This window comes from Sebastes fasciatus, chromosome 7 (assembly GCF_043250625.1).
Source record: "Sebastes fasciatus isolate fSebFas1 chromosome 7, fSebFas1.pri, whole genome shotgun sequence".
In the NCBI taxonomy this organism is placed as follows: domain Eukaryota; kingdom Metazoa; phylum Chordata; class Actinopteri; order Perciformes; family Sebastidae; genus Sebastes; species Sebastes fasciatus.
Window position 1 is genome coordinate 12,354,569 of NC_133801.1, and position 26,107 is coordinate 12,380,675.

Sequence of the window (26,107 nt, forward strand, 5' to 3'; positions counted from 1 at the left end):
TTAATTGATTCCAAATAATACATATTTACATACATTTGTATTAAGCAAGCATATTAGCCCACTCCCATGTTGATAAGAGGATTTGAATCGATTGACAGCCCTAATAAAAACCCCTTCATCCAAATACTCAATCAAGCATTTAACCATTAAAGTTAAGTTTGACTCTGTAAGGACGGGAGATAACAGTAGAATGAAACATTCAGTCTTGTACTTTTTTCCTATTGTTCTAGAAAGTGAAATAACAGGAAATTAAAGTCACCCTCATTTCCCCCGCAGGATCCCTGTAAAAGTTCAATAAGAATATTTATTGAACTGTACAGTATAAATGATTATTTCGCATTTGAATTATTGAATTATTTATTAAGGAATTATTGGGTAGTCGCTGCTGACGGTGGTGAAATAAATCCAAGGGGTATTTAGTTTATTGACTCAGAGTGTGTATGTTTTACTTGTAGTGGAGTATTTGTATGTTGATTTACTAATGAGTTAATTTGCCATTTCCTCTGGAACTCACTCCCCAAACACATCAGAGACTGCACCAACCTGTCCATATTCAAATCATAAATCAAAACTCACCTTTTTAGAACTGCTTTTTATGTGTAATTAATATTGTGTGTTTTATATCTTTTTTATTATGTCCTTGTTTTATGATCTTTTCATCTATGTAAAGTGTCTTTGAGTTTTTAGAAAAAAGCAACATAAATAAAATGTACTATTATTATTAAATGATCTAAAAATCCTTTTGGTGCTGGTCAGCCTTTAATGGTTGTATGATGTCATGACATTTCTTGTCTTCCAGCCACATTGCGTCCAGTTTTTATTACTTCCGGGGCCCGGCATAAAAGGCCCCCCAAGTGTCCACCCTCCCACACCCCCATCCATGCAGCTTCTTCCTTTCACCAGCAGACGCCTCCCTCCTCCTCCTGCTCCTCCTCCTCCTGCTCGCTAGGCCCCGCCTGTCACCAGGTTACGAGGCGGGGCTTCGCTGCTCTGCGCCGGGAGGCAGTCAGATCTCTCCACAGCTGTGTGCTCCGCTCTTTGTCGGCTCCTCTCCTCTCCTCTCCTCTCTTCTCCTGCGCTTTTTCTGTTCTATCCGGCTTCAAGGATACAAAGAGAAGAGAAGAAGCATGAAATAGAGACACATAAAGAGCAATGCAGAGCGGCGGAGTGGACACGAGAGGAAACCTAACCCGGACTACAGTCTAGTAGTCCAGACTAGGATATATCTTTCCAGACTCTTGGATACGCAGCTCCGACACCGATGTGCGCACTGGATTTTACCCACAGAAGAGTGTCGAGACCTGGGGGAGAGGGGCGGACTTTAACGCTCAGGTATGGTGGTTGTTTTTTGTCGTATGGTTGTGAATTTTTTTTCTATAACAAATTAGCTTTACTGCAGTATTTCCAATTACTCAGAGTGCACAACAAAAAAGAGGAAAAGCTGTGGTGGTGAAATAAAAGCTGCCTCGTTTATCTTTTGTCGCTGCTGCTGCTCCGCCGCAGTGCCTTGTATATATGTCTATGTATGTATGTGTATGTGCGTCTATGTGTCTATGTGTCTACGTGTGTTTCGACAGTAGCCTACGTGCAAACTTGCTCGGCCAGCGTTGTGTAAGCGGCACATCTAGACTCGTATCGGACTCCTGTGATCAAAATATATCGTCCCATGAGAGAGAGAGAGAGAGGTTTTTGTTACAGGGATGATTTTATCGCTCCTTGCTCAGAGAGACGCAGCTGTAATTGCAGTCATGACGTTAGTAGTATAGAGAGAGACCAAAGAAAGACACCAATAGCCTCCACTGTCCACGATTATATATGAGTCATTCTATAATTAAGGGTACATTTCATTCATGTCAACCAGAAAGTGAAGAAATCAGTTTTCTTTTTTTGATAAATAATTTAGTTGTTATCATAGTATACCCCCATAAATGTGCTAAATTCATAAATTGCCAAGCTTTAAAAGCTGTAATGACTTTTTTAAATATTTTAATTAAAATCAATTCATTGTTTTGTCAACTGTGTTACAGGCAAATGTTGTGTCATATAAAACATGAATAACACATTTGTTTGAAAGTTTTTGAGTCTATTCACTAGAGGGGTTTTAGGGTTGTCTGTGTTACTGATTTGAAAATGTGAATTTTTAAGCTTCATAATGGACATTTTGTGGGATGCAATCAGGAAGGATGAATATTTTTTCAACATAAATCCACATTACACTGAATTTAGAGTTATTCACCATCCTTATGTAAGTCTTCCTCCATCTTTTTTGTTACAGTTTAGCCAACATTTAAAAGATTTATGACACAAAAACCACACGTAACACAGTTGACAGACAAAGTAACACAGTTGACAGGACGCATTAGGTGAACAAGTATAAAGTAAATATATATCCTAATTTTTATTATCACATTAATCTGAAACTGGTGACTCAAGTTCCCTACAGAAAGGATTAGGTCATATTTTTCCACTTCAATTAACTGGTTGAACCTTTTTTCCAAAACATTCATATATTATGGGTTTATAATAATGTCTAGGTGTCAGCTGATCGTTATTTTATACGTTATTTAACTGTGTTACAGCAGCAAAGGGGACAGTGCAAACAACAAGAGGCATCAGTAAAAAAAAAAAAGACATAATAATAAAGATATAATAAATAGTAAGTAAACAATAAAGATATAATAATAAGTAAAAAAAGCTAAATATAGTTGGAAAAATATACCTCTTGGAATGGCAGAAGCTGGACGTTTCAACCATTTATCTGTTGATTTTAGCTAGTGTTAACCTTTATTTTGAAACCTTCATTTAACCAGGCAGTACTCATTGAGATTAAGAATCTCTTTTGCAAGAGAGATCTGGCCAAGACAGCAGCATTTAAACATACATTAAAGTTTCAGACACCACAACATAATAACTAAATAAATACATAGTATAATATCATACAAAACACATTAAAATCAAGTGTTTGAAGCCAACGTTAAAGTGAGAATATTCAGAAACACAGACAGCTCCTGATTGACTCTGCTTCTAGGTCTTTCATTAATGTTATTGATGTTAGTGTGTAATTATTTATCCTGAGGGGTCATTAGACCAGTGTGTAGTTTTTGTCAGAGGAGGAGGGGGGTTAAACAGGTTTCGTTTCAGCACACACTGATAGGGGTTTCCTTCCCAAGAAAGGAAAGAGTTTTTTTTATTTTTACAGCTCAGTCCAAAGCAGCAACCTATTAATCATCGCTTTTATGCGCCAGGATGACTTCACCTTGGAAACTCAGATTATAGGATTATAGGTGCTATCTTTGATGACTACCTCCTTTCTTTCTCTTTCCTCCAGGACTGTCCGGGTTTAAAGGAGAGTGAGAGGAGGGGGGGGGATCATGAGACATGAGAAATATATGAGCAAAATATGTGTATCAAACAGATATAATATATAACCACAGTGTAAATGAAACATGCTGAGGAGTCTGATCTTTTAAGTGTGTTAAATATAAATGCAAGAATGGTGTAAATAAAAGTTAAATAAGAATATGTATTGAACTGTACAGTATAAATTAGTATTTCACAGTTTCTTTCTCTTTCCTTCAGGACTGTCAGGATTTAAAGGAGACAGAGAGAGAGAAGGGGGGGATCATGGATAAAACTTTGCACATTCTCCAGAAATCCGCAGACGTGTGTGTGCCGACTGGGATCTCCCTGGATGTGAGTTTAAATATGGACGAAGGTGGGGATTTCACGGAACAGCAGATAGTTGGTCTCCCAGACAAAATACCTCTGGTGAAACCGTATTTCAAAAAGAAGCAGAGGAAATTGGACGCCAAATGCCTCCACCGCGCCCTGGAGGACCCCATACTGACTACTTTGCTGAGCACGGATGCGCTGGTGTCCGGGGATGGGGTGTTTGTTCCCCGGAACCAGCCGGGTCGGACTCCGGGCACCTTGTGCGCAGCGGCCGTGGTGAAGCAGAACTGTATGGGCCAGGTGGTAGCTGCTGGCGTCACCACAGCTGTGGCTGGAGTACCGGGGTTGATGACCCGGGACGGTGATGTGGAAATAGCCGATACTACTGCGGAGCTGGAAGAGACTGAGCGGCGAGGGGAGCGACCCAAGATCACGGATCCTACCCCCGACAGCCGCTGCTTTCAGCCGAAACCTGGCCTCAGGGCGGCCGGGAGCACAGTGACAATAGCACCCCCAGGCAGGGATATACCTCCCACAGCTGCACCCCAGGCTCCCCACCAGGAGGGCAGCATCAAAAGCAATGACCTCTTAACCTCTGGGGCTAAAAACCTTCCAGTCAAAGACTGCTCCAACCTCCAGGACCCCCATGCCCTCCTCCTCCTGCAGCCTGACAAAGGAGTGCTATTTCAGGATAAAAGCGAAGAGGCCTCCCTGGACCTGGTTTTTGAGCTGCTCACACAGCTCCAGTATCACACGCGCCAGTCGGACTCGGTGGACATCTGTGTGGATTTCCTCCAAGGACAGTGTGTGTACGGCAATGACTGTGCCCACCACCACACTGTGCTGCCCTACCACTGGCAGATCCGCAGGAGCAGTAATCAGACGTGGCAGAGCATAGCAGACGACTCCCAGGAACAGCTGGAAAGGCTGTACTGCAACCCGGACAATGAGCAAGTCAGGCTCAAGTTTCAGTAAGTATCCCTCTATAGTGCAACCTGCAGGCTGTGTTATTCTATGTATTGTGTGTCCTGTGTGCCCTCTGGTTAGATCTTACTGTGGTGGGGGGGGGGGAGCAGTAACAGAGCTTTGGATCTGTACCAGCAGGTCAATTCACTTTCAATTCAATCAATTCAAAAGAGGAACTGAAAACATGGTTCATGCACATGTGGAAGAGCATCAGTTTATTCTGGACAACAATACTTAAATGTTATTTGTAATAATTTCCTATATAGACCTTTAATAACAGAACAATTTTCACTAACAATCCTCTCACTGGATCAATTGGAAAGTACAGTACATTGCATCCATGCCAGTATATGGTAGTGTCGTAAGCAACTGGTGAAAAGGCCACTGTATGGTAAATTGATTAGGTACATTGTCGCCGTGTCACAAGTACCTATGAATTAACAAATATTTGACACTTGTGTGACACGGCAACAATGGTGCAGTAAGCTGATAGGCTGCTTGTGAATGATAAGCACTTCTGGTTCGCCGTGTCGGGAACAGTAGACCTCGGCCCTGAGCTTCCTCTTTGGTTTCGCCACCGCTGACAAACTGAAAACTCTCCAGCTGTTCTGTGCATGTGCGGCTCATGGACGGCAGCCAAGTGAATGTGCCTGTATGTTGTTATTTTCACAGTTATTAATGCCATAACTGTGGTTTATTAATGTGGAAGTGTGTCCTTTTTATCTCCCGTGTGTGTGTGTTTTGGCCTTCACGTGTCTTCTAGTTAATGTGTGACCGACTTGCATCTTTATTTGAACTATCATATCAGGTATCGTGCCCTTGTGTAGTCACGGAACTCCATCTCCCAGCCCTGATATTGGTTATCTAGCTCCGTCCTAAAACTATAGCAGAAAGCTGTGAACTTCGATGACCCTCGGTTGCCTTGTGCGGTCACTGACACAGACGCACTTGGCAGCTTCTCTACTTCCCTCGGTCATAGACATGCACACCACTGTGTACACACACACACACACACACACACTCACACTGCTTGGCACGCAGACGCTCACACGAATCGGCTGCACAGAGAAGCTCAGTGGCTTGCAGTGCTCACACGCACGCCTTTTAGCAGACAGAGATAAACCTCTCTTTCACTCTCTCACACACACCCACATAGATACACACACATGCGAGCACTTGGCAAGCCCCAGTGGGGTGACATAAAGGAGCATGCACCGCTTCCTGTGAAGCTGTACTGTATGCATTCACACACCAGCACTCACGCACAATGAGTACGTCTGCTTGGAAGCTGTTCACCTTATTCTAAACACAGGTTTATTCTGTTTATAATCCAGTTTATTATATCTATCTTATCCCATGATGTCATGTTACTGTGTTCATGACGCAAACTGTTCTTTTTCTGGCGTCAGACATATGTTCCTCTGTACCATTCAGGGCGGCAACTATTATTTTATTAATCTGCCAATTATTTTCTTAATAAATTGTTTAGTGTTAGCGTTTTTCACAATCACAGTTTTGTAAAGCCCAATGTTACGTCTTCTAAAGTCTGGTTTTGTGCAACTAAATGTCCAAAACCCAAGATATTCAGTAGGGCTGGGTATCAATATGTATAAAGTATCGATTGAAATAACACAGTACCAAGTAGTATCGAAACTTCTCCTGTCAAACAATACCTGCATTCAATTTTTTTTGTACCCATATTGAGAAAAGATGACTATTTGTATTGTTTTGCTCACAGCCAATCACCTCAAGCGTTCTTCAATTTAATGCGATGCATGATTGGCTGACTACCGCAGCGGCTACAACCCATACAGTCTGTGGTGTGGTGAAGTTGAGCGCAGTGTATTTGACAGAGTTGGCAGTTCAGCGTGGCGAGACGCAACCAAAGACAAAATATTGCCAGTTCTTTTTCTGGTATCAGGCATATTTTCCCATGTACTGTTCAGGGTTGCCAAATATTTTCTTGAGCAAATGTTTGGTCTGTAGCATTTTTCACAATCACAGTTGCATAAAGCCCAATGTGATGTCTCATAATGTCTGGCTTTGTCCGACTAACAGTCCAAAACCCAAGATATTCAGTAGGGCTGGGTATCAATACCTTTTAAAAACCCAGTACCAAGTAGTATCGAAACTTCTCCAGTCAAACGATACCTGCTTTCAAACCTTTTCGTACCCTGAGAAAAAAAAATACTATTTGTATGGTTTTGCTCGCAGCCAATCACCGCAAGCGTTCTTCAATATAATGCAACTTGGGATTAGCCCACTACCGCAGCAGCTACAACCCATACAGTCTGTGGTGTGGTGAAGTCGAGCGTGGCGTGTTTTGACAGAGTTGGCAGTTCGTCGTGGCGAGATGCCACCAAAACATTCAAAAGTATGGCTATACTACATGCCTGTGGTGTGTGATAAAAATAAATGGGGTGGTGGCATTTTATGCAACCGAATGCTTCCAATCACATGATGGGTATCGAATAAAGTACTCTATTGGTATCGGTATCACTTTAAAGGTGATAACATTGTTAGAAGTGGGAACCAAAGTGGGAACCAAACGTCAGGTATCTTCCACAGAGATAAACAAAACATTCATTTTGGACCCGCCAAATTTTCTTTTAAATGATTAATTCACAATCATAATAACCTTTTTAGGAAAAGCCATACTTTTATTTGGCAGCTTTCTAAAAGCTCTGTGGCTGTATTATATTAGAAAAATATTCGTCTACATAAAAATGTTATCAATAAGACCTTTAAGGGTACTGGTATCATTGTTTTTTAAACAATACCCAGTCTTAATATTCAGTTTGCTATCACATGAATCAAAGAAAAGCAGCAAATCCTCAACAATTGAGGACCTGAAACTAGAAGATGTTGAGAAATTACCTTGGATTATCAATGTGTCGACTCACAGTTTCATCTTGTTGTTTTAGTAACATTTACAGTTGCAGAAAGCGGACACGGTGAAGCGGTTGAACTGTCACACATCAGGAAAATCAGCAAACACACAGATAATTCGCTGTTTGATTAAGGTGTAGACGCGTTTTTAAGGCAAATTATAAACGACCACATTTTAACTCAGTTCGAGTGTGATCTCATAATGTAATCAGGAAATTTGAATGCTTTCTCCGTCACATTATTGTCTGAATCGGGTTAAAAGTGCAGTCTGTGTAAACACAGCCAATGACACAGCGTTATGCCATTATACCCTCAAACTATCAACCGCGTCCACATCATCAGCTCTTTCATGATTAACTGAGCCCTTTGAGCCGCCATGTGTGTTTGTCTTTGTTTATGTCTGTGTGGACACCACACACACACACACACACACACACGCAGAGAGGCTTTGCGTGTGTGTTCAAAGATTTGAATGTGTCTGTGTGTGTGTTTGACTTGTTGACTCATGTTTTCAACTGAAACTCTATGCAAAGTGCATATTGCTCCACAAACAGGATATGCACCTGGTGGTGTCAACCTACATTCTTCAGAGGCCCTTTGAGTGCGTTCCGCTCTCATACAGTCAGACAGGACCATCTGGCTCTCTCGACTGAAACTCCACTAGAAACGCCAGAATAAATTCACATATGGTCGTTGTCATCATAATGATAGTAATGATTATTTTCCTTTTATATTGAGCAGAAGATATTCTTTTGTAATGAGCACTAAACATTTTGCACATGACAATTTTCTTTTGATTTTCTTTGTGATACTTTATGAGTCTGACTCCGATAATTCGTTTTTCATGTCTCTTGACACACTTTGTTTCAAGCTAGATAATCACACTCGCTTCACTTAATTATACCATTCCAGGCAGTGTCAACACATTTTAAATTTAACCCGTAAGGTCTTTAAACTGTCAAATACATTCTCATCATGGCTATTCTTTGTCATAACCCTCCCCGTTGCTGCTTCTGGAGTGCATTTTGAAAAAAAATTTCGTCCGGCACCCAAGGCATAAAACTCTCAAGAATGTGTTTTTGAAGTTTTTCTAACCCTGACCCCTAAAAACAGGTTTGACTGTTTAAGAACGGCAGAGTGAAAACACAAAGCAAAACATTTCACATAACTAGGGCTGTCCCAAATACCATTTTTTTTGGGCTTCGAAGCTTCGGTGAGAAATATTCGAAGCTTCGTAGCAGGCTGACGTGTTCTTTTGTCTCTTTCTCCGTCTTGGGACAGCGCCGCTGTCACACTACTGTACAAAGACACACCTCTACACACAACAAACAGTGATATCCGTCTGAGAATAACTAATAATAAGTCTTGTTAAATATGAATATTGAATAATGTGGATTTATTCCTTATTTAATGTGCTATTTTGGGGTTTATACATTATTATTACATACTTATATATAAATAAACAAAACAAAACAAAAAAACGAAGCAGTCGAATACTGATTTGGAGATCGGTTACCATGGCAATGGTCAAAGCATTCGGGGCAGCCTTAGGCATAACTTAAAACATTTTCATTCCTAATAACACGCGTTTGTAGTTTTTTTTAGTATTCATTCACAGTAAGTAAACACTGGATAATTCCTGGTTTTAAAAAAAGTAACGTAAAGTTGTTTTTAAAGAGTTGTCTTCTGCTAATCCAGTGTTTATTTACACCACAGGTTGGGACTTAAAATAGGCGGTTGAGCTGCCTCAGGTGGATGTGAACGTTATTAAATTGTTTGTTTGAATAATATGTTGATGCCAGGTAAACTCAGTATCGGTTTGGGCCTCCTAAGAGCTGTACGGGTGACGAGGGACAAACAGGAAAGGCAGTAAAACTGCGTGGCGTTCACACTGTTCTGGTTATTCAGTGCTCCGTTCAGTCATTTACTCAGAGCTTTGTGTTGCGCTGGGTGTGTGTGAGAGCTCTTTTGATACGGTTCTTTAGAGACGCAGTCCAGCCTGTCTTTTCATGCACGCAACTACACACACACACAGTGGCTGAAGGCATCACCGTGGTTACCACAGCCAAATGATAACATCGTTAGCGATCTAAAGAGCAGCAGATGACTTAACAAGCTCTACTGTCGGTATGGCAACACAGGCCTGTTTTGCCATCTGCCATGTGTGTGTGAGGAAGAAGAGAGGGAGTGGACAGAAAATGTACGAGCATTTTTGTGTGTCTGCATCTGATTATGTCCCGTGCTGGTGTATTGTAGCGTATGTGAGTGTGCGTTGTGTGCGCTGAGCTGTTCCCATGTGTGTATGATCCATAGCGCAGGTTAATCCCATCCATATGATAAGCAGGAATGGAAGTCTGGCTAATCCGCCTTAGTCATGAACTCAGCAGTAAGGAGGAATGTCACAGTCATCGCTTCTAAAAGTTATACTGTGATAATCTTCGGCCGTACACTTGCTTGTTAACAGATTTGAGCTGTAGTGTGTGTGTGTGTGTGTGTGTGTGTGAGGGAAAATATGAAATCTCCCGTGTTATTCCTCCTCGACCTATTTGAAGAGTGTTACGTGGTGTTTGTTATTTACAGGAAAACAGAAATTCAGGTTCAAATCCTCCTATAATGACACCAATTTCCTGTAATATCTTTGGACTTGAAAAACATCTCTGATTTGTGTAACCATGACGAAGCACACACTTATATGTGTGTGTGAGCGTCTCTTTTATAAGCCTCGCCTGTCATTAATTGACATAAAGAGTCACCGAGCACCGAGGGCAGAGCGACCTGACACCACGGTGTGTGTGTGTGTGTGTTTATATCGCGGGGGATTCCATGTTACCTCCTTGTGTCACACGAATCAAAGAAAATCAGGGATGGTTGTGTTATATTATGATGGTTTGTTTGCATTTGGTGATTGTGGCGTGTGTGAAAAGAGGCGTCGTCAAGATAATCAGACTGAATGTGTGTGTGTGTGTGTGTGTGTGTGTGTGTGTGATAACGTGTCAGACAGTCCATGTCATGAATCAGTGGGGCGAGGTCTGGGTCGCCCTGCCTCTTATTACTCAGAGTCTGCCTTCAACCCTCCATCTTTTTATTTGCCTCTTCCTCCTTACTGGATCTTTCCTCCTGTACATTTCCTGCTCTCGCCCCTTCTTTTACTCCCTCTCTCTCTGTCTTTGTGCCTCTCTTTCATTCCTCAATTGTCCCCCGAGGGCCTAAAGAGGTGTAGGAGATGTGGAAATGTGTGTGCCTCGCTTCTGCACTCAAGCGTCTCTTTTTCAAGTGTTATTTTTAATGTCAAACTCAGTTATCTCCACTATCTTACTGCTGGTTCTTTCACGTTTTGTACCCTGGGAAGAGTTTTAAAATTTCAAAGAGAGGGTTAAAGGACTGAGAGAGAGGGAGGACACCCTGAACTATGAGCTTAATGGTGTGCTGTAGAGGATGGCACTCTTAACGGGAACAATCCACGACATGCAGAAGACGACGGTGTACATGTTTTCCTGTTCTCTTTATGCGATTGACTCGCAGCCTTGAGAGCAAAAAAACAAAATCAAATGAAGCACATTTGAATAGATAACTGGAGAGTGAATAGCTCTGACATGAGGAAATAACATCACGGTTGTGTGTGTGAGAAAGAAGCCTTCGTCAGCAGATTTGGTTGACTGACTGACTTATCAAGGCGTGACTGGATGAAGTTTGCGCGTGTGTACATGAATCTGTCGAAAGAATGTGTGTGAGTGAGCTCTCATGTTATTTTTTTTTTCCTAGCCTGTGACGTTCACAATGGCATGACTGATGCTGGTATGCGGGTCCGTGAGAAAGTTCGAAGGTGTGTGTGTGCTAAAGGCAGTGTGGAGGATTAACAGCCATTTTGACAGTGCAGTGAGTTTTCTTAACCTTTATTTATCCAGGGAAAGGTTTTGCTGAACACGCTTTCTCATTTTCTCCAGCAACACCCTGCTCTCACATTCAGTACTGAATGACCCACACACACCTGGGAGCTGCCCCGCTACAAGAACAGAGCAGGTTTGGTGCTTTTTCAGCGCCATGTGCTTCGCTCAAGAGGCCTTCTTCTTTCACCTTTAGCACACAAACACCCCTCCCTAGTCAGCAGTTGGGTTTTTGATTCGAAAGTCTTTTTCCTGTTAAACTAAAATACGCTGCATTTCGAAGATTAACCGTGATCACAATTTTGGCTTACCGCAATTAAATGAACATGATCAACTGCAATATTGACGTTTAAAATGTGCGCTCCGCTCATAGAAAACTCCAACCCCCAGGGGAGGCGATCAAGATGTTTTGGCTTCACTTTTGGGGAGCTGTCATGCCGCTGCCCGTGAAAAACGTTCTTGAATGTTGCGGCTGCATTCCAGAGTAGAAAAGTATAATGTACATTAATCTTTTTGTAAAACGAAAATGCACCGCATTCAGGTGAAGGAGAACCTTATTTTTAGTCTATCGCTAAAAATGAGAGGCAAAGCTTTGAAGGAATAGCTCGACATTTTTGGAAATGCGCTCTTCCACTTTCTTGCCGGGCGTCAGATGAGAAGAACGATACCGCTTTCATGTCTGTATGCTAAATATGAAGCTACAGCCAGCAGCATGTCAGCTTAGCTTAGCATAGAGGCTGGAAACAGGTGAAGACAGCTATCCTGGCTCTGTCCAACGGTAACTCAAAAATCCCCGAAAGGAACTCAAAAGCTTCAGTCTTATTTTGATAGTATTTCTTATTTAGAAGAAATGTAGCACAACGTGAAAGCAGTGCGCTACTGGTTTTGGTTCAGTTTTTTTTTTGCTTCTCGAAGATGCACTGTGAATAAGGAACAGTCTTATTTTGATGCAAAGATTTACATTACCAGGAATGTAGCAAAACATGGAAGTGAAAGCCTGTTTATTTAAATGTGAATTTAAAAGGGAAATACAAATATTTTGTCCCTAAAATCAATGAATAATCGTGATAAATAACCGTGATCTCAATAGTGATTAAAAAATAATCGTATTTACCACAATTGTGCAGCCCTAATTTTCTGTTGACTTGTACCTTTTTGCACAAACTTGGAAGCAGTCCGACATTTTGGTCTTGAAAGCGTCGACCTTGCCAGAGCGAGCGTGTGTTGCGTCTCTATCCAACTTTTGATTGGCCTCCGCTTTGAAAGCACCCGAATCTCAGTGCACTTAATTTAACCGGTGGAATTTTATTTTTAGAACAGCACAAACTAGTCTGGGAGGGAGCGAGGGAGGGAGGGGAAAAGACTCTGTGAAAGGCTTTGAAAATCATTGACTGACCTCTCTGGAGACCTGTCTTTGTCTGAGAGTGTGTGTGTGTGTGTGTGAGAGAGGTAATCAGTGAGGTGTGGACTGTCTGCTTGTAAATGCCACAATTAAGTTCACTTAACTTCCTCATATTAAAACCTGAAAATGTGTGTGTGCATCATAAGCCACTCTCAAGTTCACACACACACACACACACACACACACACACACATATCTACAGCTTGTCATCATAACATACCACTGCAGGCAGAAACTGTTCTGTACTCAGAGACAGTAAAACAGAGAGAGAAGGCCATGCAGGTGCATCTTTCTTTTTCAGACACAAAGTACAGAGAAGAGATAAAAAGAAGGAGTGAAACAGGGAACAGAGAGATGATGGCACAAATTGAGAAAAAATTAAGAGAACAAAGTGAGCAGTAGAGAACAGGGCGACTAGAGGTGAAGTAAAGGATGTACTGTTTTCACAGTTAATTTGTTTCGGCTATATTTTCAGTTTCTTGCCTTCTTGTAGCGCCTATTTCCATCATCCTTTCTCTTCTCTTTCTCGGTCCTAGCTCTTCCTTTTTTGATATTCAAATTATTTTAGCATGAAACCGAAACATGCTTTTTAGTTGCTTGAATGCAGTTCAGAAAGAAACTGTGGACATCTGCGTCGTGCATCTGCCTTGTCTTTCTGGTAATCTGGTGGTCTGATCATCAGTGACTCACTCCTCTTGAGTTACTGTTTTGTTTCTGCACGTGCTCGGTTACTGACTGCCTATTTCACTTCCTCTTATAGAGATGCAGTCGCAGTGTGACTTAGCAGAAACACACCTTAAATAGGGGTGTACATGATTAGTATTTGTATCAGTTTGCATTATATTGTTTTGGGAAAATGACTCAGCACCTCTCATCCTGACCGAAACCGATGTGTGTGTGTGTGTGCCTGTAACCCCAGTGACCAGTAATTGCACTTGCAGGAGATGAAACTGAATACTTACAAACCGTGTACCCATTATAATATGAGGTTTCACTTCTCCAGGCTGTTGAACTAATAACCCAGCAGGTCCACACACTTAGATAAGAAACATCTAAAGACTGTAATTCATGTGCTTTATTTGAACAAACCTGAGGCACACACACACACATTACCAGATCACAACCCCTGCTTCACACACATTTCCAGGCAGACACACACACCCACCGATGTCTAACCTTTGACATGACATCCAATTAGTTACCCGGCAAAAATCAATGAGCCCATTAACACTGTCAGGCTATGTGTGCATGTTTTTTTGCAAAATGTGCGTGTCTCTGTAGTGTGAATGTGTGTGTTTGTATGTGTATGTGTATGTGTGTGTGTGTGTGTGTGTGTGTGTGTGTCTGCCTCTCTGTCTGGCTGCCGTCCATGGCATAGCGTGCCAGTCTGTGATGCCCACATTTATGTGAGTGGTATGTCTGACCCAGAAAGGATTTGCCAGAGGCCCTATGGAGGACTAATGCAGATAGACTGATGCACACACACTCACACACACATATATAATGGGGGTTTGTCCCACCCGTGCTTGTCGAGACAGAGAGGGGTTAAGGGAGGTTGCACATGATAAGATTATGCGTTTCCAACATTTATTTACTTAGCTGATGCTGACACTTTAGCATGTTACGAAATCATCGTTCCGTAGCTGAACCTGACTGATGACTTCTCGAGAAGACAAACGAGAGGCAAAGCTTTGAAGTAGGGCTGCCAAAGTTAACGCGATAATAACGTGTTAACGACAATTTGTTTTAACAGCACTTATTTCTTTAATGCATTAAAGCAAGGTGTGATTTTTAGGTTGTAACAGGCTCAGTTTTAAAGCTACAGTGCTAGTTTGTCACAAAAGAGTCTAAATAACGTTCCAAACTTACTGTCATTGCCATTTTCAAAGGGGTCCCTTGACCTCTGACCTCAGGATATGTGAATGAAAATGGGTTCTATGGGTACCCACGAGTCTCCCCTTCACAGACATGCCCATTTTATGATAAACACATGCAGTTTGGGGCAAGTCATAGTCAAGTCAGCCCAATGACAGCTATTGTTGCCTGTTGGGCTTCAGTTTGCCATGTTATGATTTGAACATGTTTTTTATGCTAAATGCAGTACCTGTGGGGATTTTCGGACAATATTTGTCATTGTTTTGTGTTGTTAATTGATTTCCAATAATGAATATATACATACATTTGCATAAAACAGGCATATTTGTCCACTACCATGTTGATTAGAGTATTAAATACTTGACAAATCTCCATTTAACATTTGAACAGATAAAAAAAAAAAAGCTTAGCTTCGCATAAAAGCCGGAAACAGCTAGCCTGGCTCTGCCCAAAGGTCACAAAATCCCCTTACCAGGAACTCAAAAGCTCATTTATTATTAACACAATATAAACTAAGAAAGCGAATAAGCAAATTTCCCCAAATTTTGAACTACTCCTGTAAATATCACACTACATTGTGAAATATCAGAAATAACATATTCCTTGGCAGTTTTGCTTTCTTCATTCTTACATTCTTGTCTGTTTTAAAAGTAAACTAAGATTAATGAATGTGAATCATTACAGTGACATTCGTGTTTTCAGTGTGTGTAAGTATAAAGTTTTGATCATGTACATCTTGTTTCTTTCTGCTCCCTGCATGTTTACATGTGACATAAGTCATTGTAGTTGATGCTGTCATCCTGTGTGACTCATTCTGGTTTAGCAATTAGAGGTTTGGTCGTCTTGCTCCAGGGCACTCGGGTGGAATTAAGGTTTCATGGAATTATAAACTGTGACCATTTAACAACAAGGTCACCGTGCCACAGCCACATGTTAGCCGACCGTGCCAATGTACATTTATGTTTTTTCCCCCGCTGACTGCAGATGTTTGTTATTTTTTTTTAACAATGATTTTCTCTTTGTGTTTCAGGGGTCGTGTGTTTTCCCTCGACTTCAGTGTGATGCGAGTGTGTGACCTGGAATTCGACCGCGTCCGACGACTGACCTCTCCCGCCAGCCCTCTACCCGCGCTCACGACCAACCCGAACCCCATCCCCAGCTGTCACACAGTGTGGAAGTACTACTGCAGAGACAACTTTGGCTGGAGGGAATACTCCGAGGTGAGCCACTCAGTGCAATTATGTGTGTGTGTTTGTTTGCGTGTACGCTCTATGAACACGAGGCCAGACGCATTAACTCTGCCCACACCAATCGATTGTCTAGCCACTGTGATGGGATCGATTTTTAGACACACATACACACACACATATACACACACCTTAACACCCCTTGTGACACAGCTGTCCCCAGCCAATGTATTTCACCAAATCAGTAAAGATTGACTGTTTTCTATCTGTGCGGAAGTTTGAGTTTGTGTCTCATGATGATGTTGTTATCTGCTCAGCTCTTTGTTATCTGAACATTGCGCCACACTTCACTGACATTTCCCCCTCCAGATTCCCTTCCTCCTTCTACAATTGAATAAAAAATGCAGAACAGTCAAACAACTGAGTCTAATCTCTTCCTTGTCCTCCACTTCCTTTTTCTACTTTTCCCACAGCCGGTGGTAAAGCTCATAGAGGAGGCGAGTTCAAGGGGTCTTAAGGAGGTGCGATTCATTACGCTCCAGAACCAGTATATCCTCAACATCAGGGAGGGCTTCCAGCAGAACGCCGTCTTCGGGTTCAGGCGTCAGATCAAGAAGCGGCCCATGTTCATGTCCTCCGTGATGCTTACGCCCCACCTACAGTAAGTGAAGACGTTAAACACTTCATTATCTCTTAAAATAAGAAGGTAGGGACATATAGAGGTCTAGACTGGATGTTACCAATCTAGAGTTGTGTTTTTAGTCATGCTAGCAGCAAAGCTCTAGGGATGACCGTGTCAAACGGCCCTCTATTGGTTGACTATTGGATGGATTGCAATGAGAGTTTGTAGAGACATTCATGGCCCCCATCAGGGTGAATTGTAATAAACTTTGGTGATCCTTTGACTTTTGATCAAAGTTTTAATTTGTTCAATACTAACGCAGACTCACAGTGTTCCAGACACTGAGCAGTCCTATAAGATATCAATGCATGGAAAGATAAGCCTGATTGGTTTATCTGTTTTTGGGGTTGGATCTTACACGTATACCAAAGTTTGATTGACATATTTTGAGCCAATCATTTGGGAGAAATTTTGGGGAAATAGTCAGTAAACACGGAGTCCGGATTACCATGAGGGCTCACGGTAATCCGGACGGTGCTCACATTCACGTTGGACAAAGCACCTCTGTAAATGTGTGTATCCCTTCAAAAAGTTAAAGATATTTGCAAAAACAATACTCAGAAATAGTCTATGAGACACAAAAGCACTACAATAAAGAATTATACGCATTTAAAGATAGATTGTGGCAGGTGATTTCAGAACAGCGTGGTACCAGTAGTGGTTGTGCTCTTGGCAGCTAACAATAGCTTCTTGCTCAATCATTCATTCATTAGCCCTATTTGGGACCAGCGCTATCCATTGCACGCACGTAATTAATTCAGTTTTGTCTCATATTGCAAATTTTCGCAACAAAGGGAATAATAAAACGCATCACGCTCAGTGTGCGAGGTGCGTAGCGTTTTTTTATCGGATGACTGATTAAAAAAAATGCATCAGAAAAATACGGACTTGGTGTGCAAAGACCTTTAGTCTTGTTTCTGCCAATCAAGCAGAATTTTCTTGGCGTTGTCAAAGAGGAAGCTATTTCTGAGTAGACTATTAACCTCTATGAAGGATAGCAAATCATTCTGATAAGCATCGGGGTTTAGCTGCTAATTAATGGAAAGGCAAAGTGTCAGGAACAGTCAGTCCTCAGTCGATCGTTTAGCACCCAGATCACAACCTTGTTAGAGAACATTTCGTTTTGGATATGAAGCCACTTAGAACAAAGTCCTCGATTTTACATAAAGTGCCTGGCAACACATGCACAGTGACACACACACGGATAAAGTTGGCTCTTCAGTATGTGATACAGTGTCTCGCTGTGTCTCTCTGTGTTCTGTGAGCGTCCTGAGATGCAGAGGTCGGTACACAATGCTAATTTAACACTCGGGGCTGAATACTCAAAAAGCCTCTGAACACCACATTCACCTTTAATCCATTCCAGCACTGGTGCACATTAGTAGCCTGGAGCTGAACTTGGAGCACATATTAACGCTTGATTTTTGGCTAATCAAACGGAGTTACCGGGACACAGGAGATGTCCTGTGCAGAGGGAAGCGAGCCTGTACCAGACAGACGGAAAATTAGAGAGGCAAATGAGAGCATATGAGACACACAGAGAGGGAAGCAAGATAGAGAAAGAGTGAAAGTCATTTAAATCTTATTTGTCTCATAACTAGTGAGAAAATCTGCAAATGAGATGAGATCTGTTCATTTTCTTCATCGAGGAACCAAGCGGATTTTCATCTCTCAGCTGCCATTTCCTCTTTAGAGCAGTGAAGTGATCTTCCTCGCCGCCCGCCTCAGTGATATTCCTGAAACAAGTGATACCAGATTGGAAACAAGTGGAGTCATCTCACCCCATTTGCAGAATGTTTCACTTCCTTTGCCGAGCCGGCTGCCGTAGCGGTGTCGAGCTGCCAGCGTCCCGGACAGAGCGAAAGCTAGTACGAGCTGTTCCTACGGGGCCTTGACAGTCGAAAAAGGAGACAAAATGGAGAGCAGGAGATGGAGGAAATTAGATGGAGGGAGGAGGAATGAAGGGAGAAAGAGACAGCAAGTGAGATAGAGAGAGGAAGTGAGAGAGGTTTAAATGGTTTCCAGACTGGCTGCACAGCCGAGTGGAGCTGGTGAGTGAAGGAGTGTGAAATGTGGAGAGCTGGAATTTGTTTCTGGGACTTTTTCATCCGTTTGTTGAGTGTCGATTAATCACAAAATGTGATCACATTATGGGAACAAAAAGCAAGCAAAGTGTTAGCGGTAACACTTGTTTTTTTGGTTAGTTTTTCCCTCAAGTGAATGCAGTGTCCTCCCAAGTGAGGGGAACAAGTGTGTGTGTATCGGGAACAATCTGTGCAAGGCTTAGAGGTTGAGGTCATTAGCTTGATTGGCACTCTCCCTCCCTCCCTTTCCTTCTGTCATCTCTCCCTCCTGATGATGTTATTTTCAGCCATCTCTCCCTCCCCTCCTTATCTTTTCTCCTCTTCACTCCTTTCCTCTCCCCAACTCCATCACTCTCTCGTTATCTGTCCCTTTTCGTTTCACACTTGTTTTCGGCAGCGGGCTGTTCTGTGATCTCTTCAAAGCACACGGGGGGAATCGAGACATCGATTGCAGGGAGAGAGATCGAGACCGGACAGACGAGATAAGAGAGAAAAGAGATGAGAAAAAGTGTCGCACTGACTCAGAGTCGCACTGATCACAGTCTCTTGACGACACACACACACATGCACACTCTCTTAAGGCTGATAGGGCTAACAGCATTTACACTTAGAGAACAATAACTTGACAGCCAAACCACTGTTATTGACTGAAATGCCAGACACAATAGCTTTTTTGTCGCTTTTCATGACAGCTCCGCAATTGACTTTTTTCATTCTTCCCCCTCTCTTGTTCTCGTTCCTGTCGCTCCCTCTCACTCTGCCTCCCCGTCGTCTTGTTTGGTGTCTGGGTTTCATTTTCGCGCGGCCCTGCTGTTTCTGTTTGGTCGGTGACGGCTGACGGCTGCTGCGGAGCTGCTCTGCTCAACAGCGCGGTGATGTCATTGTTGACAGTTGGTGGATGATGAGTTTGGAAGCAAAGAGACGTGTCGGTTCATCGCAGCAGACAGCGTTTTCTTCTTACGTTGGGATGCAGCTTTGATTGGAAACACATGGGAATGAAGCTGTAGGAGGGAGGGGAGATAGGTGTTTTATGACTTGTGGTTGATTAGTTTATAGTAGGAGCTTTTTAATAACATTTCAGCGTGAAGCATGTCTTCATCAAAGTAAACTCTTCCGCTCTTTGTGTCGAAAATGTTGACGTATGTTGTTATAAAAGAGTGCTCCAGATCTCGTCATTCCTGAGCCTGTCTGTTGAGGCGCTGGTTTAATCATGTTGTACTCTATGGGAAGGCCTATAAAAAGGAGTGGGTTATAATGTACAAAGGTATTTCTTTTTGTTCATATTTATTTATGAACTGTATGTGGTCACCGTTTTTATTTATTATTTATTTATCTTTTGGGAAATATCTTTAGAATAAATAAAAATTAAAATGAATGCATTGTATGTAGTGCTTATTTTTATATATTCCTTAAAGGTTTCCTGGAAAGAGCTATGTCATTTGGTACATATAGGGAGAATAAAAAATAAGTTTCTAAAACGGTTATCTGTTAGTTGTGTTGAGTTTATAAGAGGTTGTTGATTTCCAATTGAATTTCCTCTGGAAATCCATTTATGATGATGAATACTAATTAATTAATGCTATATTATTCTACATGTATGTTAAATTGTATCCTTGTTAGTTGACTAATGTCACATTTTTGCACATGAGGTCAACCTGTTGACTGCAATGTGGCAAAACTCAAGCATCTAGTACTGAAGTACAAACTATTAAAGGGTTTGTAAATCCTATGAAGTAAATGGTAGTATTTTTTTCTAACCAAATATCTAACACCTTTTCTATCTCTGTCTTTGTCTCTAGGACTTTATGCGGCCTCTCTTCATCTCCCCTCGGCTGTTCCTCATCCTCCTTGTCCATGGATCTCTCCGTGTCACACCCCCTCTCGCCGACCACCACCAACCCACCCAGCCTCTTTCCGGAAACGTGGTTGCCCATGACGATGAGCCAGGACTTCCTGCAGGTGCCGGTCTCGCGTGAAGACCGCAGCTACCGGACGGTGTACAGCCTTTTCCACAAGACGGTGTCGGAGACCAAGTTCAGGATCCTCAAGATCCAGCGTGTGCAGAACCCCTTCCTCTGGGAGAAGTACAAGAGGTGAAGCATTTTAACTTTTTACAGTACTTCCTCTTTGTTGGAGATATCATCTGTTAATCTGACCTCAGAATCATGAAACCAATAATAATCGTAACAGAGGAAACGTTTCTGTCAGGGGCAGAAAGTTCACGGTCGTCAGGTTTCAGTGTCTCTTTCTCATGCATTTTTCTTTGCATGCTGTTGACTCAGACACATTTGTGGTTGCCTTATTAAATGTAACTGTCTGCAGAACTGCTAAAGTTATCACCAGCTGCTATGTCATGAGAATGGTCTGACTTTAAGTGGTGGATTTAGTGTGTTTGAGAGAAATTTGTTTTCAAAGTCAAAAGATTTGTCCACACTTGGAGACCCAAGATCGTATTGAGGTTACAAGCACAGAATAAGTCTTTCATATTTGTATTTATAGGATATTATTAACCCAAAGTTGTGCTAAAGTTGTAACAAAATATCAGCACAGTGTGGTTTCTGTTGTGTAAAGTTTTCTGGTTCCTCTTTTGTCCTAGTTTCACATATTCTGCTGCTGTGGCACAAAATTGTTGTGCTTTTTATCCAGATCTCTGTTGTTGAGCTCAAAATACTTCTGACACAGCTGCACATTAACTTGCAGTCATAAACATGAATAAAAACATTAACAACAAACACAGGATGAATGAGAAACAATGTGGGAGAAAAAAAAAGAAAATAGGGCAAATGGGACCAGCTGTGTGTGACTTCGTGAGAACGAGTCGGCGGTGGTGTGTGAGCACGACGGATGGAGAGATGTTTGGTGATGATGGTGTTCCTGTCGCAAACACAGCGGGCTAACCGCTGCGGTTAGAGCAGAGCTGGCTCTATCAGCTGTGACAGTTAAACTCTCCCACACTGACTGGTACCACACGCTTTCACAATGACTGACTGTGTGTGTGTCACTGACTCTGAAAGTGATGCCCCTCCTCTCTGAATGTCAGTCGATTTCCTCTTCCCACACTCAGGTTATGACAGAGAAGTCATAACTGCTTGTTGCCTGTATGCGTGTGTGTATTAGCTGGTTGTTCTTATCAAAGGAAGTTGAGCAGCTTCATCCTCCAATTAGATTGGAAATTAAAGTGTGTGTGCGTGCCTGGATGAGTGCAGTGTCTGTCTGTGTCAGGTCACAAGCTGCGTGGGTCATGGGAGGTCATGCCCGGGTCGCAGCCGCTCTGGCTCGAAGCGCTTTCACCTCCACATGCCTGATTGATCCGCTCACATCAAATGAGCTGCATGTGGGTGTGTGTATGTGTGCGTGCGTGTGTGTTGTTCAAGAAACGGATTAGACCTGATGTTCTTATCCTGTTTAGAGCAAACAAGGCTGTGATCACAACGTTTGAATATAAATAGCAGGACTACACCCAGGTGTTTACTAATTCATCTCCTGGTGCATCAGAATTAGAATTCATTTATTATTGTGTTATATTTTGTCTAATTAGGGGTGTAAGAAAATATTGCAATGTTTTATTACACGGCTTTGTTAACTACTTGATTCTGATTGGTCAATCACGGCGTTCTACTGTCTGTTATTTCTTTATAACAGACCGTTGCTATGTATAACAGACTGTTGCTATGGGCGGATTTCTTATTTCAGACTCTGGCGGACCATTTTTGTGTCAAATTATTGATTTTATTATTATTGATAAGTAGCCATGTAATAAGCGGGATAATGTACAGATAGCGGGTCATTATTGTGAAATAAACCCTGACATTGAAATTAATTAATTAAAATTAGATTTAAAAAATTTAAATATGTCGCAATATATTGAATCGTAACCCCTGCGCAGTACTCAGATACTTTACTTAAGTAAAAGTAGAAATACCACAATTTAAAAATAAAAGTAAAAGTGCAAAATTCAGAATGTCACTTAAGTAAAAGTACAGAAGTACTTATTATGCAGAATGGCTCCTTTCAGTGTTATATTATTATAGAATATTATATTATTCAGTTTTTATCACTAACACATTCATGTAAGAACATTTTAATGTTGTAGTTCCTCAACTTGGAGACAATTGTAGATACTTTGTATACTACTGGGTAGATTTAAGTATAGTACTGCATCATATCACACAAGCATATCATGTCTTTTTTATGTAAAACATAACTAGTGGAATAAAAAGTACAATATTTCCCTCTGAGGTGTAGTGGAGGTGAAGCAGAAAATGGAAATACTCACACAAAGTACATATTCAAAATTTTACTTAAGTATAGTACTTGAGTAAATGTACTTAGTTACATTCCACCACTGCCCCAGTATCATGATACGTATCATATCGCCAGATTCTTGTCAATACACAGCAATCTCACCTTCTCTCTCTCTCTCTCTCTGCTCCAACAGGAAGAAGGAGTACATGTCGCGGCGCATGTCAGAGATGGACCGGCTGCTGAGCGAGCGCCACCTCTTCCACGGCACCTCGGCCGACGTAGTGGAGGGAATCTGCAAGCACAACTTCGACCCCCGAGTCTGCGGCAAGCACGCCACCATGTTCGGCCAGGGCTCCTACTTCGCCCGCAAGGCCGTCTACTCCCACAACTTCTCCAAGCGCTCGCCCAAAGGAGTCCACTGCATGTTCCTCGCTAAAGTCCTCACTGGCAGGTGTGTGCTGATAGAGGGAAACATTTCTGTGTCTTTAATTAGGGATGGGATTTTTCAATCGTCACTTATATCGACTTATATCGTCACTCAATGTATTTTATGTGATATTGAGCCTCTAAATGTTTTAATATAAGTGGCAAAATATATTTAATTCTTCTTTATGTCAGTGGTATATCAGGATAGCTTTAGTTTGATGTATTAGCTAGAAGTGACATAAGTTTGGTGAATGCTAAATTGAAGCTTTATGTGTCCAGTTTTTATCGGGGTCACATGTATTAGTGTCTAGAAATGAGCCGTTTGGTGTGTTTCCCTCCACATAAGCAACATCCCTTTTCCGATCTTATCACTATCTCGCTCTTAGTGCTTTCAAAATAAATTTACAGAATACATCGGCACTAATTTGGATCATGGAAATGTGGAAGTTCTTTTCCATAAACCATCATTCAGCCATGCTTTGTGTCATGCTACTCCCATTCCTTAAAGTGACAGTCAAATCCAGAGCCACACATGTAAAACAGCTGATTTGGCTGAACCATCATACATCACCAGCGTTGTTATGGTGCAGCAGACAGTCTGCGGTGCCCCCACCCCCCCTCCTCCTCCAACGACACCAAACCTGGGTTCAATGTGTTCCTCGGCACAGACGGAGACATTGCCTCCAGACCTGAGATATAGACCTATAAAGAAGTTATCTGTTCTGTGTGGTTAACTCTCCTGTCTGGGACCGTATCTGGCACACAGACTACTTCCACCCACCCACTCTGTCTGTAGCTGAAAATGTTCTTATTTTAATATGTTTTATTTATGACCCCAGAGAAAGTAGAACAAAGATTGATGGATTATTACGGGTCTTTACATGAATATTTAAGAGAGGAAAAACAAATGCACTGGCTCATTTCATATACTTACATTACATTCATTTCATGCACTTACGGCTTATATGCTTATATTATTTAAGGTGCCCTAAAACGCACAGAGGAGCAGCAGTCTTGTAATCATTAAATTTATAAGAGATGGTAAATTATTCTTCCGTAACTCCAGACTTGCAGAACTGAGTCAAAATCAGTTACATAATACTAATACATAGCTTTCCAGTTTACACACTGTATAACTTTATTTAAGCAGTGGTTCCACAGCACGGTACGGCTCTTCTTCGGCTCAGCTCACTTTTGGTACCGGGTCCTTTTCTCTATGCCGTGTTTCCACTGCAGATTCTCAGTGGCGGTACCATCCACAACTTTTGCTAATGGAAACGTGAAAATAACCGTTCTGATGTGTAACGAACTGAACTGAACTAAACTGGACTGCTTGGTGGAAACGTGCCAATAGTTCCGACCACATAACTAACCTCGTCTCTCTCCTCTTTGTTATGTTCATATAGGTTTACTGTAGGAAATCCCTCCATGCGCCGACCTCCACCCATCAACCTCCGTGACCCCTCCAGTGACCTTTATGACTCCTGTGTGGACAACTGGGTGGACCCCCAGATCTACGTCATCTTCAACGACGACCAGAGCTACCCGTACTTTATCATCCACTACGAGGAGGTACCCGGCACGGTTGCCGTCTAAGCCCTGGATCAGACCTGCATTTGCAAATACTTACTCAGAGTTTGTTTTAGTCTGGTAAGGGGGTGCCAGATGGGTGGCGTTTGCCAACTTGAGATGAAAAGGAACAGTTGAGACCAATAACAAGCTCTATTGGAGTCACTTTGCCAGACTAAACTTTACCCATCTGCTGCTCTAAACTGGTTAAAACAGTCTGAGACATGTTTGCAAATACTAAATGATTCATGTCTGCAGTCAACTGGATCCACCCAGACTGGACTACAGTAAAGAACTGGTCTGGACCGGATTAAACTGGACAAAACTGGACTAGCAAAGGACGACACCTGTTTTCATCCAGTGTTCAGAGGTGGATGGCAACCGACAACAGCTTGACTGGACTCACGTTGTTATCTAGTAGGAACAGGAGCCTAGTGACGATCACAACCGGATTGTATCTACCTTACTGATCTGGAGCAGATGCAGGAAAAACCAAACCTTTATCGTTTTGACTTAGTCGTATGGCTGTACATGAACTCCACATCAGGACAAACGCTGAAGAAGACAGTTAGCGTCCTGCCAGGACTGTGAATGACCGTATTATTCTGAGGAAGCAGCAACCAACAACCAATCAGACGCTTCCATAGAGAAACCATGGCGACACTGACTCCCCCCCCCAACTCCCGTCATTCTCTTACAAAAATCATTGTGAGTGTTTACCCAGCCTCCGGCCCTTACGTTTTGTTTTTCAAGTCTATGTGCTGCGTGTTTGAATCTTTTTAATTTAGTGCAAATGAATCTTGTGGCCTCTTCAAACAGACAACGGACGTGAGTTTCAGTGGGACTTTTACAAACATGGACATCCACAGAAAACCTCCCGGCAGATGTTTTCACATGAAGCCAGTGCTGTGCCCGGTTGGCGTTTTTGCCTTTTGCGCCCACCGCTTCAGTTCCTCGCGGGGGATTGAAGAGCGTACAGTTTCCCGCTGAGACTCGGCAGCGCTGTAGCGTTTCGTCAACAAACACCCCCCCTCCCCTGAAACTCATCTCTCTTGGACCGCTCTCTCTCTCTCTCGCTCAGAGACAGTAGACATGTTTTATTGAGACAAACTGTACAGACGTTCTCTTTGTTTATATTTGAACTGTGTGCCTTTTGTTCATAAAAAAATTTATTTATGTTAGTTTAATGTAACATTGATTAAATAAAGAATCTAAAAGAAAGAAAA

The 26,107-nt window shown here is 42.1% G+C and overlaps 1 protein-coding gene across 2 annotated transcripts; it reads left to right on the forward strand.

Moving 5' to 3' along the window:
• Positions 1–971: 971 nt before the first annotated feature.
• tiparp (TCDD-inducible poly(ADP-ribose) polymerase) lies at positions 972–26,107 on the forward strand. Of its 2 annotated transcripts, none has more exons than XM_074641670.1 (7): positions 972–1,361; positions 3,611–4,643; positions 15,719–15,908; positions 16,349–16,536; positions 20,441–20,734; positions 23,080–23,337; positions 24,719–26,107. In XM_074641670.1, exons 2-7 carry the CDS (start codon positions 3,625–3,627, stop codon positions 24,906–24,908), a joined length of 2,139 nt encoding a protein of 712 aa, XP_074497771.1. In that variant the 5' UTR covers positions 972–1,361; positions 3,611–3,624; the 3' UTR covers positions 24,909–26,107. The 2 variants fall into 2 exon arrangements, with proteins under 2 accessions (XP_074497771.1, XP_074497772.1); XM_074641671.1 differs by having other exon boundaries at positions 972–1,332; positions 3,580–4,643.

Excerpts from the sequence above, each read along its gene's own strand:
- tiparp (XM_074641670.1), top strand. The coding sequence starts at position 3,625 with ATGGATAAAACTTTGCACATTCTCCAGAAATCCGCAGACGTGTGTGTG. Across the intron at positions 4,644-15,718 it reads CAAGTCAGGCTCAAGTTTCA|GGGTCGTGTGTTTTCCCTCG; the intron begins GTAAGTATCCCT and ends TTTGTGTTTCAG. Across the intron at positions 15,909-16,348 it reads GCTGGAGGGAATACTCCGAG|CCGGTGGTAAAGCTCATAGA; the intron begins GTGAGCCACTCA and ends CTTTTCCCACAG.